This window comes from Aulonocara sp. 'chitande type north' Nkhata Bay, linkage group LG4, assembly GCF_057382095.1.
Source record: "Aulonocara sp. 'chitande type north' Nkhata Bay isolate Kocher_YH1m ecotype deep benthic linkage group LG4, A_spYH_male_GT1.1, whole genome shotgun sequence".
NCBI classification, from domain to species: Eukaryota; Metazoa; Chordata; class Actinopteri; order Cichliformes; family Cichlidae; genus Aulonocara; species Aulonocara sp. 'chitande type north' Nkhata Bay.
In genome coordinates, this window is record NC_141347.1 from 21,834,543 (window position 1) to 21,849,328 (window position 14,786).

The 14,786-nt window shown below is 42.1% G+C and overlaps 2 protein-coding genes across 5 annotated transcripts in view; one reads left to right on the plus strand and one right to left on the minus strand.

Moving 5' to 3' along the window:
* On the plus strand, positions 1 to 10,421 carry slc5a11 (solute carrier family 5 member 11). Its single transcript, XM_086289129.1, has 16 exons — positions 1 to 441; positions 1,694 to 1,846; positions 2,609 to 2,680; positions 2,769 to 2,873; positions 2,962 to 3,021; positions 3,134 to 3,238; positions 3,338 to 3,443; positions 3,527 to 3,607; positions 3,696 to 3,901; positions 4,492 to 4,627; positions 4,801 to 4,908; positions 4,997 to 5,147; positions 5,824 to 5,992; positions 6,418 to 6,633; positions 6,948 to 7,122; positions 7,232 to 10,421. The coding sequence occupies exons 2-16, from the start codon at positions 1,694 to 1,696 to the stop codon at positions 7,459 to 7,461; spliced, it is 2,073 nt and encodes a 690-aa protein (XP_086145255.1). The 5' UTR covers positions 1 to 441; the 3' UTR covers positions 7,462 to 10,421.
* arhgap17b (Rho GTPase activating protein 17b) overlaps positions 7,747 to 14,786 on the minus strand; it is a 24,953-nt gene continuing 17,913 nt past the window's right edge. The window contains exons 14-21 of one of the 4 annotated variants that reach the window (XM_086289126.1): positions 14,054 to 14,167; positions 13,838 to 13,929; positions 12,791 to 12,926; positions 11,669 to 11,953; positions 10,926 to 11,050; positions 10,466 to 10,849; positions 9,409 to 9,460; positions 8,752 to 8,891 (exon numbers count right to left, since the gene is read on the minus strand). In XM_086289126.1, coding sequence (XP_086145252.1) covers positions 9,453 to 9,460; positions 10,466 to 10,849; positions 10,926 to 11,050; positions 11,669 to 11,953; positions 12,791 to 12,926; positions 13,838 to 13,929; positions 14,054 to 14,167 — 1,144 coding nt within the window. In that variant the 3' untranslated portion in view covers positions 8,752 to 8,891; positions 9,409 to 9,452. Of the gene's footprint in view, positions 8,892 to 9,408; positions 9,461 to 10,465; positions 10,850 to 10,925; positions 11,051 to 11,668; positions 11,954 to 12,790; positions 12,927 to 13,837; positions 13,930 to 14,053; positions 14,168 to 14,786 lie in introns of all 4 variants that reach the window. The other 3 variants (XM_086289127.1, XM_086289125.1, XM_086289128.1) reach the window with 3 other exon arrangements.

The window sequence follows — 14,786 nt, forward strand, 5'->3', positions numbered from 1 at the left end:
TTGCTGCAACCAGTTAATCTCTGCTACTGAGGTGCAGTGTTAATGAGCCTTTGTCTTTGTAAGATAAGCCTGTATCTGCATTTTTCTCTCCTGGACGTGAACACACACACAATCTCAATGTTACTTTGATAGCATACTATCACTGCCCACATCTTTAGTGTATTTTACATGCATTTAACACATTCAGAAATCACAGTTATTTTACTGGCAACGGGACTCTGTTGTGAAAAGACTTCCCTGTGTGGAGTAATAAATCTCTTACATTTTAACTACACCGTGTCGTGGACGAGGTAAAAGTGGAGTTTGATCTTTTGGAATGGAAGTGGAAGAAGCTTTGATTCCCAAGTCATTCATGACACATTTGTGAATCGGTTGGCTTGCACGAGTTGACTTGCAGAGAGCCCAGCTGGAATGATACAAAGTGTGACGGTGTACTGAAAGGTAAGCTTGTTTTATTCAATTAATATCCAACAGAAAGCCTAAGAGGGTAAAATGGCGAGCTGCAGTTGTTGCCGTTATCTCAGATATAGCTGTTTTGTCATTTTTAATTCTACTATATTGGAGGAACTTTGACTAAGTCTTAAACAAGCCAGCAGATGTGTTTAAGAGTGAAGTACTTTTGGTGCTGTATAAAGCAGTCTGTCTGACATGGTGGTCAACTCAACTGCACACGCGTACATATACTCATTGGCCACTTTATTAGGTACACATTGGGTTGCACAACTGCTCATGAAGGCAAATCTTTAATCATCTAATCACATGGCAGCAACTGTGCCAACTCAAGAGGACATGCTGAAGTTCTAACCAAGCATTGGAATGGAGGAGGTTTTTTTTATTAAGGTTGTTTGTGCAAGATGAGCTCGTCTAAATATTTCAGAAATTTTTGATCTGCTGGGATTTTCCCACACAACCAGGGTTTCAGAGAATAGTCCAAGAAAAGAGAGGATATCTAGTGAGCAGCAGTTCTCTGGGAGAAAATGCCTCAGACTAGAATGGCCAAACTGCTTCAAGCTGACAAGAAGGCAAATACCCACTTGTTGCAACTAAGGTATGCAGAGGAGCTTCTCTGAACACACAACATGTCAAACGTTTAAAGTAGACATGCTACAGTAGCAGAAGACCACACCGAATACCACTGCTGTCAGCTAAGAACAGGATACAGTTCACATGGATTCACCAACGTTGGACAAAAGGAGACTGTAAAAATGTTGCCTGGATGATGAGTCTTGATTTCTGCTGCACATTTGGATAGTAGAGTCAAGGTCAAGGTAACTTTATTTATACCCATAGGCAAGGTAAATTTGCTTTACAGAAAAATTATAGCATTTGGCATCCCTTCAAAAAAATAAAATAAAAAAAAGATTTGGTGTAAACAACATGAAAGCATGGATCCACTCTGTCAACAGTTCAGACTGTGGTGGCACAGGAGATTCCTGTCACATACGGTCAGCTGAGAAATCTGCAGCAACCGTGTGATGTTTTTGTGTCGATCTGGATCAAAATCTCTGAGAAACGTTTGCTAAACTAACTGAATTTATGCCATGAAGAAAAAAGCCAGTCCAACCCAGTTCTAGCAATGTGTAAAAAAAAAAAGTCTGGTAATTGGATTTTATGTCTGTGTTTAAGGTGAAAAGAATTTTCTACTTCATTCATTGTTGGCTCCTGAGACTGACTTTAAATTCTTGGATTCCAGATGACCTTTGACCTTCCAGTAGAACGCCAGGGGACCAGCGTGCCCCCATCCCCATCCACATCGCCATCTCCAGGGCATGGCAGTACGCTTGACACCGTGGATATAGTGGTGCTGGTAATCTATTTTCTACTGGTGCTGGGAGTCGGCCTATGGGTAAGCACAGAAAATGATACCAACATTTTTACATGGCAATCTGTATTCTTTGTCATACAAACTAAAACGAATTCAGATCTAATGCCTTTAAATATAAAACATATTGTGAAGACCTCTGTATAGTATCTGTATCAGTGCTTTTTTCTTACTTAATCTTTGCAATCGGCAAATGTCCTTCAATGAGAGCAGAGTGATCTGTATCAAGCTTTATCAGAATTTACATTCCACTTTTTTATATTGCCCCTTTTCTTGCCCTTCTCCTATAATTAACTTCCTTTGATAACCTGGATGCTCACAAATGGAGATTAAAGATCATATTACTGTCCAGCGACAGTAAGAATGCAGTGTTTTTTTGTTGATAACAACAAAGAAAACACCTCTAAATGTAAAAAGGTGGATTTGAGGTACCTGTGTTGACACATGAAGGCACATGAAGCTACAGAGTTCACCTACATGGGTGGATTTTGTAGCTCTACAAGCTAAAATAAGTGAGCCGGTGGGTCTGAAAGCCAGCCGGGATCTTTAGAAGCAGACGCATTGTGATAATTTATACACAGAAGATACGAGGGATGTTTAGATTTGGGATTGGGCAGCGAAATTTGGGTTTTGTGGTCCCTGAGATATGTTGTCTTAGAAGTTTTAGAAGCCTTTTAACTTAATCTCTATCTTACAAATAGATTCCATCTCATCATTATGAATAAATAGGTCTTCTGTTACTGTTACCTTTAAGAGGTTCTATAACATTTCCCATGTTTTTTCCAGTCCATGTGGAGGACAAAGCGCAGCACAGTGGATGGATACTTCTTAGCCGGGAAGAACATGACCTGGTGGCCGGTGAGTTGTGCAGAAACTCTATCTAGAGCACACTTTAAAAGTCAGATGGAGGCAAAATGTTCTGATTCGGACTCTCATCTATATTTAGGTGGGTGCTTCGCTGTTCGCCAGTAACATTGGCAGTGGACATTTCATCGGCCTGGCAGGGTCAGGAGCCGCAGCGGGAATTGGTGCCATTGCATACGAGTGGAATGTAAGAAAATAATCTGTCAAAAATAACTTTGATATGAAATATTAATAGGTTTAAATTCTTGATGGTGCTGATATTTGTTAACTGACAGGGTATGATGATGGTACTGCTGCTGGGATGGCTCTTCCTGCCCATTTATATTGCCTCTGGTGTGAGTTTTCTACACACACTCTGAACAAAAGAAACAATAAGTTGTTGCATGCATGATTTTGGTCATTTATTCCCCCGTGATGTCATAGGGCTTGACCTTATTTCTTCTACAGGTGACAACGATGCCAGAGTATCTGCAGAGGCGGTTTGGTGGTAGAAGAACTCAGTTGTTTATAGCCATCCTTTCCTTATTTATTTACATCTTTACAAAAATATCGGTAGGCTATAATCCACAATAGTGATTTATTTTGTGAAGCTTTATCTGGGTTAATTTCTTTCTAGTTTCTTAGCATAAACCTATGTGTGTTTTTGGCCAGGTGGACATGTATGCAGGTGCCCTGTTCATTCAGCTTGCCTTACAATGGAACATCTACCTGGCTGTGGTGCTGCTGCTGTTAGTCACTGCTATCTATACTGTAGCAGGTGAGCTACAGTCCCGCTCATGTTGGCTGTTCTGTATTTTACCAGCTTCTAGAAGTGCATAATGTGCTGTTTGCTGTTCACAGGTGGTCTGGCTGCAGTTATCTATACAGATGCAGCTCAGACTGCTATCATGCTGGCAGGAGCTCTGACCCTCATGGGCTTCAGTAAGTGAGGATATGAGTGAAAATCACAGCTTCCAGTTTCCAACCCTTTATGATCCAGCTGATCTGACTATTTTGTCTCTATGTGTAGGTTTTGTGGAGGTTGGAGGCTGGAATGCTTTCATGGAGGGTTACGGCAAAGCCATCCCATCAATTCGTGTACCCAACTCGACCTGTGGCATCCCCCGAGAAGATGCTTTCCACATATTCAGAGATCCAGTGACTTCTGACCTCCCCTGGCCTGGTGTTATTGTCGGCATGTCCATCCCCTCCATGTGGTACTGGTGCTCTGATCAGGTCAGTGATTTTCAAAGCTAAAGTTATGAAAGTTAAAGTTATGAAAGGAAGCTTTCCCCTCAGAGAGTGTTTAATCGGTAGAGTTCAAATCAAAGGCTTCATAGGCAAACCTCGTTTCTACAGTGAAGGCAGTTCAGAGCTCGTGAGCCCTGATTTGACAACATGAGCATTAAAAATGAATTTAAGATGTAAGATGTCAAGAGATCTTTCATCTATAAAATATAAAAGTACAACTTAGAGCTTTTACATCTTGTTGACGCCGATTAAAAATTTTCTCTGGAGTACTCAGAGAGTTTTAATCTGAAAATCCTCATCTTGAGAATTACTCCGTAAAGAAGCTGGCATGTTTCAAAGGTCCAACTGAAGTGAGATAAGAAAAAGCACGGTTAGTTTTAATTAGCATTTACAGTCTTTCCAGATACACAGCAGCATCTGTTTAGCCCCTGATATCTTACAAATTCCTGAGTGATAGCAGTAAGCTTTGTGGTTCCATTCTGCCTTACATTACACAGATATGTAGTTACCTGCTTTACATATATATATTTATATATATATTTATTGGTCAGCTTTTAATTCGGGACTCTCTGCAGGTCATTGTGCAGCGCTCTCTGGCTGCCAAGACCCTGACCCATGCAAAAGGAGGCTCCCTGCTGGCTGCGTACCTCAAAGTTCTGCCCTTCTTTGCCATCATGATCCCCGGCATGATCAGCAGGATACTTTACACAGGTACAGTGAGAACTGTAGGCTGCAGCTGGAATACTGTGTTTGACCTTACTGCATATTATAACATTAGCCTCCATAATGGTGCTGAAAGTGTGTGAGGTATTTAGGTAACACTAAACAAAAATATTGTGGATATTTGAGTTTGACTGACGCGGGTGTGTTTCTACTGTGCATAGACGAAGTGGCTTGTGCAGAACCTGAGGTGTGCAGAGAGATTTGTGGCAATCCAGTGGGGTGTTCAGACATCGCTTATGCCAAACTGGTCATGGAGCTTCTTCCTGCAGGTGAGAGACTCTTTCTGCTGCACCTCGTTTCCTGCTTCATGCTTTACGTGACGAGTCTTTTATGGTAACTGTGCGTCTTTCCTCCCAGGACTGCGGGGCTTGATGATGGCTGTGATGATTGCTGCTCTCATGTCTTCGCTGACCTCCATCTTTAACAGTGCCAGCACCATTTTTACCATGGACCTGTGGAAGAGTTTCAGATCCCGTGCTTCTGAATGGGAGCTCATGATTGTGGGCAGGTATGTGACCGCGTCAGGGCATTCTGATATAAAACATGCAGCATGTATATCGTATGCTGAGACTGAAGTTTGAGCAGAAAAGCATTTCTGCACTTTATTCTCACTTAGAGCATCTACATTTGGAAAACTGAGCATAGTATTAGTTCAGTAAGTCGATCTTGTTAATGCCAACCTGCGTAAACTTTTATGATTCAATCAACAAATCTCACACAGGGGACACTGTTTAAGTTGCTGCTGCTGCCTCTGCAAGCTATTTTGAATCCCACCCCCACCTCAGCTCCTTCTTTTTATGTTGTCTGACTTAATGAATGTAATGTTTGTGGTCTTTGATGCCTGCTCTGTTCTGTAAGAGGCGTTTTGATGCTGCTCTCCCCGCCTCCAGCTTTGCATGCATGCACAATGAAAGAGTGGGGTGATCCCATAAGAGAGCTCATATATGAATTACTGCAGATGGAAATAACAACCTACTTTAATTAAAGTGGTCCTGTCTGAGAAAGCTTTGTATAAGGCCCTTTATGTGAGCTCATCCACCAAACTTTACTCAATAATGGCTAAATGCATTGTGTCGTTTAGATTCCAGCGCCTTTAGTTTTCTGCTCTTTGTCAAATCTGTGCATTGCAGAACCTCATTATTATTGCATAACGCCCGTTTTATGGTTTGATGTGTGTGCTGCAGAGTGTTTGTGCTTGTGTTGGTTGTGGTGTCCGTTTTGTGGATTCCAGTCGTCCAGGCCAGTCAGGGTGGCCAGCTCTTCATCTACATCCAGTCCATCAGCACTTACCTCCAGCCCCCCGTCTCCATCATCTTCCTCATGGGCTGCTTTTGGAAGAGGACCAATGAGAAGGCAAGATGTTTTTTCTTCTTCTTCAGAATGTTCTTGCGATTGATCAAGTAATTCATGGAAAATACACCCGCTGGTCACTTTATTAGGCACACCTGTTCAACTTCTCGCTACTGCAAATATCTAAACAGCCATTCACATGGCAACAACTAAATGCTGCCATGTGACTGACAGACGTGTTCAAAACGACTTGCTGAACTTGAATGTGACAATAAGGAAATTTAAGTGACTTGGCACAGTTGCTGTTTGGTGTGGCATGCTTCCAGCAACTTGTTGAATCTATGCCCTAAAGAAGTTAAGTTCTGAAGGCAAAAAGCAGGTCCAACCCAGCATTAGTGAGGTGTAGCTAATAAAGTGGCCGTTGAGTGTATATTCATGTTCCATTACACTGTGTATAATGCTGATGTTTGACTCCCTCCCTGGTGCAGGGTGCTTTCTGGGGCCTGGCTATTGGCCTTGTGGTCGGGTGTATTCGTATGTTACTGGACTTCATCTACCCTGCTCCACTGTGCTATGAAGAGGACGACAGACCTGCAGTGTTAAAATATGTTCATTACCTCTACTTCTCCATGTTGCTGTCCTTCATTACCCTCGTTGTGGTGGTTGTAGTGAGCTTGGCTACAGAGGAACCAAAACCAGAGCAGGTGAAGCCACTGTTAACTTTCAAGAAAATGCCGACTGTCTTTAAACACACTTTTGCTAAGACATGAGCAATGGATGGATGGAAACATTACAAGGATCAGCTCATAACATCACTCTGTAGCACCACTAGGTGTCAATAATACCACAGGGTACATTTATAATGAGACTGTCTTGTTAATTACCTTTTAAAGTCTGAAGAGAACATTTCAACATATGTAGTGTAAGTCGCACCTCTCTACAATACATAGATTTCTTTAACTCTCAGAAAGTTTGACTGTCACTTTTGTTTCTTTAAAAAAACAAAAAAAAAAAACAGATTAGTCGACTCACATGGTTCACAAGACTCGACCCAGTGAAGCCTCGAGAGCAGGTGTTTGCATCAGAGCAAAGCAGCACAACATTAGATGTAATTGCTATTCAGACTGATGATGTGGGAGCCACTGGGAGAGAGGTGGGAAGCAGCAATGGAAACGCGTGTCATCACAGGAAAGGTGGGTCTCTGTCCTGCTCTCTTTTCCATTTGGCAACTCTTCAGCTCAACGCATCTATGAGACAATTCCAAGTTATTTTTCCCCTCCCTCTCTCCTTTTAACCCTTTAGATTCAGCATCGTCTGCCAGCAGTGTACGCAGTCAGTCCAAGCTGATGTCTGCCCTCTACTGGCTGTGTGGGATGGAGAGACGGAACAAGGAAGATGATCCCGCTCCGCTTCCTGCACCTGAACAAACGATCTGTTCTCTGGAGGAAAAGCCCCGTCTACAACTCATTGTTAATGCAAACCTCATCATTTGCCTCTCTGTAACCGCCTTTATCATTGGTTACTGGGCTTGATGGGCAGTAAATGGACAAAGAATGGGCTGCATGAAAGACTGTAGAGATTTGAATGTTTTATTTTTTCACTCTTTGTAAAGTTTTATCTTAAAAATTATAAAAATGTGGTTGACTTTTTGTAATACGAATCATATAAAAATGTCATGTCAATTGTTGCTTAAAAAACAACAACAAAAAACCCCTCAAGTAATGGACAGAGTGCAGGCAACTTGTTTTTTTCTTTTCCCAAAGAAGAGACCATTTATGAGCAATAATATTTGGCATAAAAAAATCATTCAAGATAAAAACTGTTGAACAATCTTTATTTAGATCAAAAACGCATTGCGCAGTGCATTTTGTGCAGAAGAACCACCATAAAAATGCTTAAACAACCAAAACAAGAAAAGAAAAAAAAAAAGCTGAAAATAAGGCAAAGCTAATGAGCCATAGTAAAAAAAAAATTCTACAAATTTTAATCACATGCTGGAGTTTGGTCATAGCTTTTGAGTGTGATAGAAAAATCAGTTATATTTTTGTCAGCTTTGTGAATCAGGTCCATGGAAATCAAAGAAAATTCAAACTGAAAACTGCCCTGAATAACTAATAAATGGCAGTGTGTGCACGCTGGGATGGGACAGCAGTGGAAGAGAAACTGTTATATTGCACTCACACTAAAATATTTGGTCATTAGCAACCATAACAATGGCTCAACATTTGAACTCCGTTTGCTTTGACTAACAGTCATTTCCTTTGGTCCTTCATAGTATTGCTGTGGACATGAGGGAATTATTTACTCACTGAAAATTTTTCTTTATTTGGGTTTATGTGGTAAAACCAGATTCACATTTTAAAGAAGTGTTTGCATAATTGAAGATTTAATAGTAATAGTTTTAAAAAAATAAAAAGATTAACTTTACCAGCATTCTGAAGCCAGCTGCGATATTCAGCTGCGATATTGCTGAGGTTTTATGTTAAAGCCCCGCTAGCCTTGTTCCTCACAAGGCTCTGCAGTCCAATCAGAGAATACCCAAGCAGTATGTGGAGCAAACCGTTTAATGTGCAGTCTAATGTGGAAAGTGATAGCTGGACAGGGCCCTTGTGGTCTGAACGACTAACTTAAGATGAGGTTTCTGGTGTGAGTCAGTATAGCAGAGGAAAAGGCAGCCATTCGTTTCCAGCGACACTCTGACATCATGTGAGCGGTACTTGAAGAGCCGGAGTGATTTCATTTTGAGTTACCCCGTCTTATGTTTGATCATAAACAGTCAAGCCCAGACTTTAAAAAGCGGTGCTCTCTGTCTGGATGCTGGGGTCTGGGTTCAGGGCTGGGGGGGTGTTAGTGGTAGTAGTGGCGGTGGCAGGCTCTTGACCAGCAGAGCTTTCCCGTTCTTCGTCCTCAATCACCTCAGGAATGATGGCTCTTCCAATCCCCTTTAGAACCAGGCCTCCTTCTGGAAAGGATGTTGAAGGGAACCAATCAGCAAACAAATCAATAAACCAAACCATATATAGACACACAGTTTTAGACCGGGGAGCTCACACTCACACATACAAACACGCACACACAGCAAGACACCAAGGATTGCTCTCATAAATAAATCTATTCTAACCAGCACTACTTGAGTAACTCTTTTTAGTTGGTGTGGCAGTCATGAGAGTTTCCTTGGTGTGTTAATCTTTAAATGCAATGCAAATTATTTAAAAAAATAAAAAAAATAAAAATCTGTTCACACACACACACACACTCTCTCTCTCTCTGTCTCTCTGTGTGTTAGTAACCACAAATACAAAAAATTGCAAGCATGTTAGTGTTGTTGCAAAGCATAGCTAAAGCCTAGGACAAAAGCACCAAGCCTACATATAAATGTATATGTGCACGCCCACACACGCCACTTTTCTCTCCCCCAGACAGATGCACATGCAGTAGACACAGACCGAGGTTAATGCATCAGCCAATCAGATCCTTACCATTACCTGCCTTACAAAGCTCATCTTACAGGCAGGCCCGCAGCTCAGACATCTGCAATATTTACACATATGCCGTCATGCATCAGATCACCACAGCTCTTTTGTAAGTGTGTGAGCCAAAAATGAGACAGTGAAACCAAAAGCCACTGAGCTAAATATAGCACTGCTCCGAGAAGAAGCTGAAATCACTCAATAACAGAAGTGAATATAGTACCAGCAGACGGCCAGCAAGTGAGTGAGTTCAATAATGGGAATGTCTGCACAAAGAAAATCATTTAAACAAAACCCACACCAAAGAAAGCTTCTATTCTTCAGTAGATCTGGTAACTTCCTTCAAAAACTTGTCTGAATAAACAACAATTGCCTTTTATCTATATTGTTTTCAAAGGTGGAGTGTAACCATGGTGGAAGTGGTCAGATGTTAAGTTAAAATGATACTTCACCATTACTCGGAGGTCATTTTAGCAAATATACATTTCAATATTTGTACTGCACTGTAGTTTTACTTCCCACTTTCACACCATTATAATTCATGATCCCATTGAAATCCATTTTACAACTGCATTACAGTTATTTACATGATCATTTCAGATTAATGATTTATTATGTGGTTTATTATCTGGGGTCGCATCAAATTTATCACCGTACTGTTATTTAATTTGCATATTCTTCTGTACTCTTGTATTTTTTTCTTGGTAGCTCTTCGAATGCACGACCCTTAAGTAGAGTTTTTAAAGTTAACAAAAAATAAATTAATAAATTTAAAAAAAAATATATAAAAAAAAAAAAAAAAAAAAATCACATCTTTGCAACCACTGCACTGCAAAAGTGGCCAAATCAACGATTACTCTGTTTAGAGGTTAAAGCTTTGTATGTACACATACAACTTATTTTAGCAATGTTTTTGTTGCAGTAGTTGATTTCTGCCACACTGTATTGCTGACACCATTTAAGTCGATGATGCAAACCTTTGTATTTGTATTTTAGTATAAAATATTTTTAGTATAGTATATTAATTTTATACAAAAAAAAGAAACTGAGACACAGACTGGTTTACCTGTTATGATCTTTGAGGCCGAGTTGCACATGCCATTGCCGCTGTCATTTGCTGCCGGTTGCGGAGGCGGTGGCATGCTGGGACGGGGTTTCGGTTTTGGAGCTGGCCTCGAGGGTCGAGGGAGAGATCCGGAGTGGAAGAGCGGCGGAGTGTCAGGAGGGGTGGGACTGCTAGGGGGAGAGTGCTCTGACTCTCCCTGGGCTTGTTGGGGTGTAGGCGGCTGTGGGGGTGGATGGCTCGGAGCTTGGATTAGGGCATCTTTGCTGTGGACACGACGGGGCGTGATGGGTGGGTGCTGCGGGGAACCGGGTGCTTGGGTGTTACTGAGCTGAGAGGCGAACGGGCTGGCCTGTTTGGGTGGGGCTGGGGCTTGCTTCTTGGTGCCTTCAGAGGAAAACGTACTTATTAAATCTCATTTGCTATATTAAACCACTAAAATAACAGATTTAGATTTCCTCACCTCTGCGGACCATGTGTGGACTAGGCCCTTTGGAGCTTCCCTGAGGGTGTGGGGTTCCTACAGCAAGATGGACCGCTGAACCATTCCTCTGCGGAGGCGGGGTGGACATGTGCTCACGGGCCGGGCTGTGAAAACACCACAGTTCCAATTATTAATCCATTTCCGTGTCATACACCCTTAACATTCAAGGATCAAGTGCGGCACCAGTGCTCATGCATAAAACCAACTGCACACCTTTCCATTCAAAGAATAATTATACTTGATTAGGTTATTACAGAAAGAATGACTCAAAAGGATCGATAAACGCACGAAGACAGCACGGGATGCAAAAATCATGAAAGAAGTCCATTCAGCGGACGGAACAAGTGTTCAGTAATGAGACACATGCATAAAAACAAAGTCTTCAAAGCTTCAAAGTTGTTAAACCACCAAACAGACGAGCAGACAGGAAGGAAAGACAGCTTCTCTTTATAAACAGAAACCGAGAGTTCTGTTGATCATCACAAACAGAGGGCAGGGGGAAAGTTGTGCAAAGCATAACAGTGTTTTTCATTTATTTACATTATTAATTAATGAAGCAGATTTAATACTTGCAGACATTATAGACATTTTTATGCTCATGATTTTTTTGTGACGTCCAGTAAATCAAATTAATCAAATACATGGCAAACAAAGGGTGGCGAGCTCCGGATCGGATGATTGGCTGCAGTGGAGTACCGGTGCTACCTCAGCTCACTCCTTACCTGCTCTCCTCTGTGCTGAGCTGGGTTACAACCTGATGTTGCACTGTGGCTACCTGGACCCCACCAACCAGACCACCACCACCACCACCACCACCGCCAGCAACACTCAAGCCAGGCTGCTCAGCCTCTGAAGGAGGAGGAGGAGGATGGGGTTCGAGCTGTGTAGGAGTCCCGGCTTCCAGAGGGGGTAATGGGGGTTGGAAGGTGGGTGAGGTTAGTGGTGACTGCTTTCTATTTAAGACGCTGGTTCTGCGAGGAGCGGGCTCCGGCTGTTTGTTAACAGGGCTAGGGAGGGGGGGAGAGGGGAGAGTGTTCAGGAGGGCAAACCACAGGCCATCAGACAAGAGTGAAGGAGCAAGAGACTCAGAGACAGAAGTAAACAAAAACGACAAACAAAAACAAAAACCCCCTCGAAAGAACCCAGCGAGAGCAGTGAGAGATGTTGTGATGTCGAGACAGAAAGAGACGCCACTTCCTGAGTGGAACGAAACCGGTTCAGAAAGAAGAACCCAAAGAGGACATAAAACCACATGAGTGACCTTTAAAATAGAACAACTTTGAACTGCAACATTAATGCGGCGACAGGTGAAATAGAGGAAAAAAAAAAAAAAAGATGACAAAAATGCAAGCCCACGCAAAACATAAAACCAGCAACCTACAGTGCAACCTAAGCTTTAATTGGAAATTAAGGAGATAACACAAGAGTACACAACAGTAACACAAGAGAAATAAAAACTTGAGACATAAATGGATTCCCAAACATTATTAAAAAGGCTTTGTGTTTCATAAATGTTATGGTCATGTTACGGACGAATCTCAGCAAAATATAACTGATTAGCTTAAAACACAACAAATGTAGTGCACAAATCACACAAAGCATCATTTCCCTTATTTCACTTATTAGTAACTGGATTCGTGGGATCTACGTTAGACTGCGGCACAGCCTTGAAGTCTGGACTGGGCAGATCTTCAGTGGGCGTTTCAGTGACCGTGATGGACTCGTTGGCCACGACATAAAGGGCCGACACCGCTGGGCCCCTCGACTCCTGCCTGCTCAGTGTCTTGGGACGGGACGGCAGGGTGAGGGGCAGGCTGAGGCTGAGGTTGGGACGAGACAGGTACCTGTCTTTACGAGGGGTGTGACTGTCCCCGTCCTGCCCCATGCTGCCGGGGCGTTTCCTGTCCAGGATAGGTTCGGGGTCCGGGGTGGGTGGATGGCTGGGCAAGGAGAACATGCCTGACACGTTGAAGTCCACCTCTGGAGGACAGAAGCAAATTAAGCAAATTAAAAATGACCTACAGCTTGCAAGAAGACTGTATACAAAAGATGCACAAAGCCTCTGTGACATCACTCACTGGCCACTTGGAGCCATGATATTTTCAAGAGACGGTAGAGTGTGCTATAATCAGCTGACTCTAGGAGACCGTACAGGTGTATAACTTATACACCTACCAGCTAATAAGTGCCAACCAACACACAAACAGAATACTACAATTTCCCTCACTGAAACTAGAGTAACACACAATAAGCCTTTTTTCTCCAGATAATTTAATTAAAAATACTCAAAACTAGAGTCAAAAGGTCCAGATTAGTCACTCAAGTTAGCAAAATTGAGGACTAGCAGATACCTACAGACTCTGCATCCTTTTCTTTAAGGCTCAGTAAAGTTATTTTAAAAATGCACCCTCTGCTCAGCTGTTACAGAGTAAATTCATTATAGAAACCACAACTGAATAATAGTTGTGGATTTCATCATCATAACAACTTAAAGCTGAGCTTTGATAGTGAACTGGGTAAAATTATCATCGCAAAATCAGCACGAGCATGGCTACAGACTCTTAGCCTTGCTGGCTAATGTGGAGAGAAACCGTTTCAGCTACTATTCATCAATTTAATGAGCTTCAACATTTTTCAAAGTACCCACTGTCAACCCACAGAGGATGAGCCTGCGCGTTAACATTGTTGCATGAAAACTAAGTGCTGGCAAACTCCACAAATCAACAATGGAAATTTATGCAAATGTTATCTTTTGCAGCAGCACTCAACGGACGCATTACCACACGCTGCAAAGGTTCAGGTAGATTATATCATCGAGAATAAGCACGCCAAACAGCAGACAACAGACAGAGAGAAGGAGAATTATTGCAAATACAACAACAGTGTTTCACCTTCAGGGAAGAACCAGTCAGCGTGTTGGATAATAGGCTCAATGATGGCAAGTACATGCACAGATGTAGCTGCTGCCATCTCTGCCAGCGTCCTGAGTACGAGCACAGAGACGGAGATAAGAACGGGAGGAAGGTCAGTCAGCCTAAGAGAACGACGCGCTTTGCATTTCAGAATGATGACATAAAAGTGAGGTGAACCGTCCACGACATGCTCACCCTTCGGTTTTCGACCACAGCAGGTTAGGCCCCAGGACTATTGCGATGTTGCTGGGAGTCATTTTATTAACATCACTGTCCTGAGCCAGTTTAGCCAAGAACTTCACCAGATACCTGCAACGGAGACACAAACTGCCTTAAAAAACAAAAATATCTCCAAAATATTTTTCCCACCTTTAATCATACACTGTCCCCAACCTAGTGGGTTTCTGACTCCTCGAGAAAGTTACGGCCTTGCTGTGAATGTGGCCTGAGAGGCTCAACCAGTAAACTGGTTTACTAGAGCATCAAAGTAACATCTGGTACAGTGGTGAAATACACACCTATTTTTCCATCTACAGTGCTGTGCAAAAGTCTTGAGCCAACCCTCATTTCTAAGTATTTTGCTCTCAAGGAGCCAGATGTTCTTGTCATTTTTTAAATTAATGTTGCGATTTTTTCCACTCATTTTTTTGTTAAGCGTATTAAACCACTTAACTCTGACTCCTGAACCAGTCTGACATAGAAAAAAGGGGAAATAAAGAAGGTGTTTAACTCACAGAAACAACCACTTTTGTGTTTGCACCTAACAAAGAAGCTGTAACTGTAGAGCCAATTTGTTACCAGCAGCCTTTTGAAAAGGCAATTTATTCCCATTGTTTAACCAAAAAGATGATTCTCAAAGAGCTATTTACTTAAAAAAAAAATCCAGCAGAGTTTTTAGACCTGATGCAGCATCTGAGTGATGCATCTG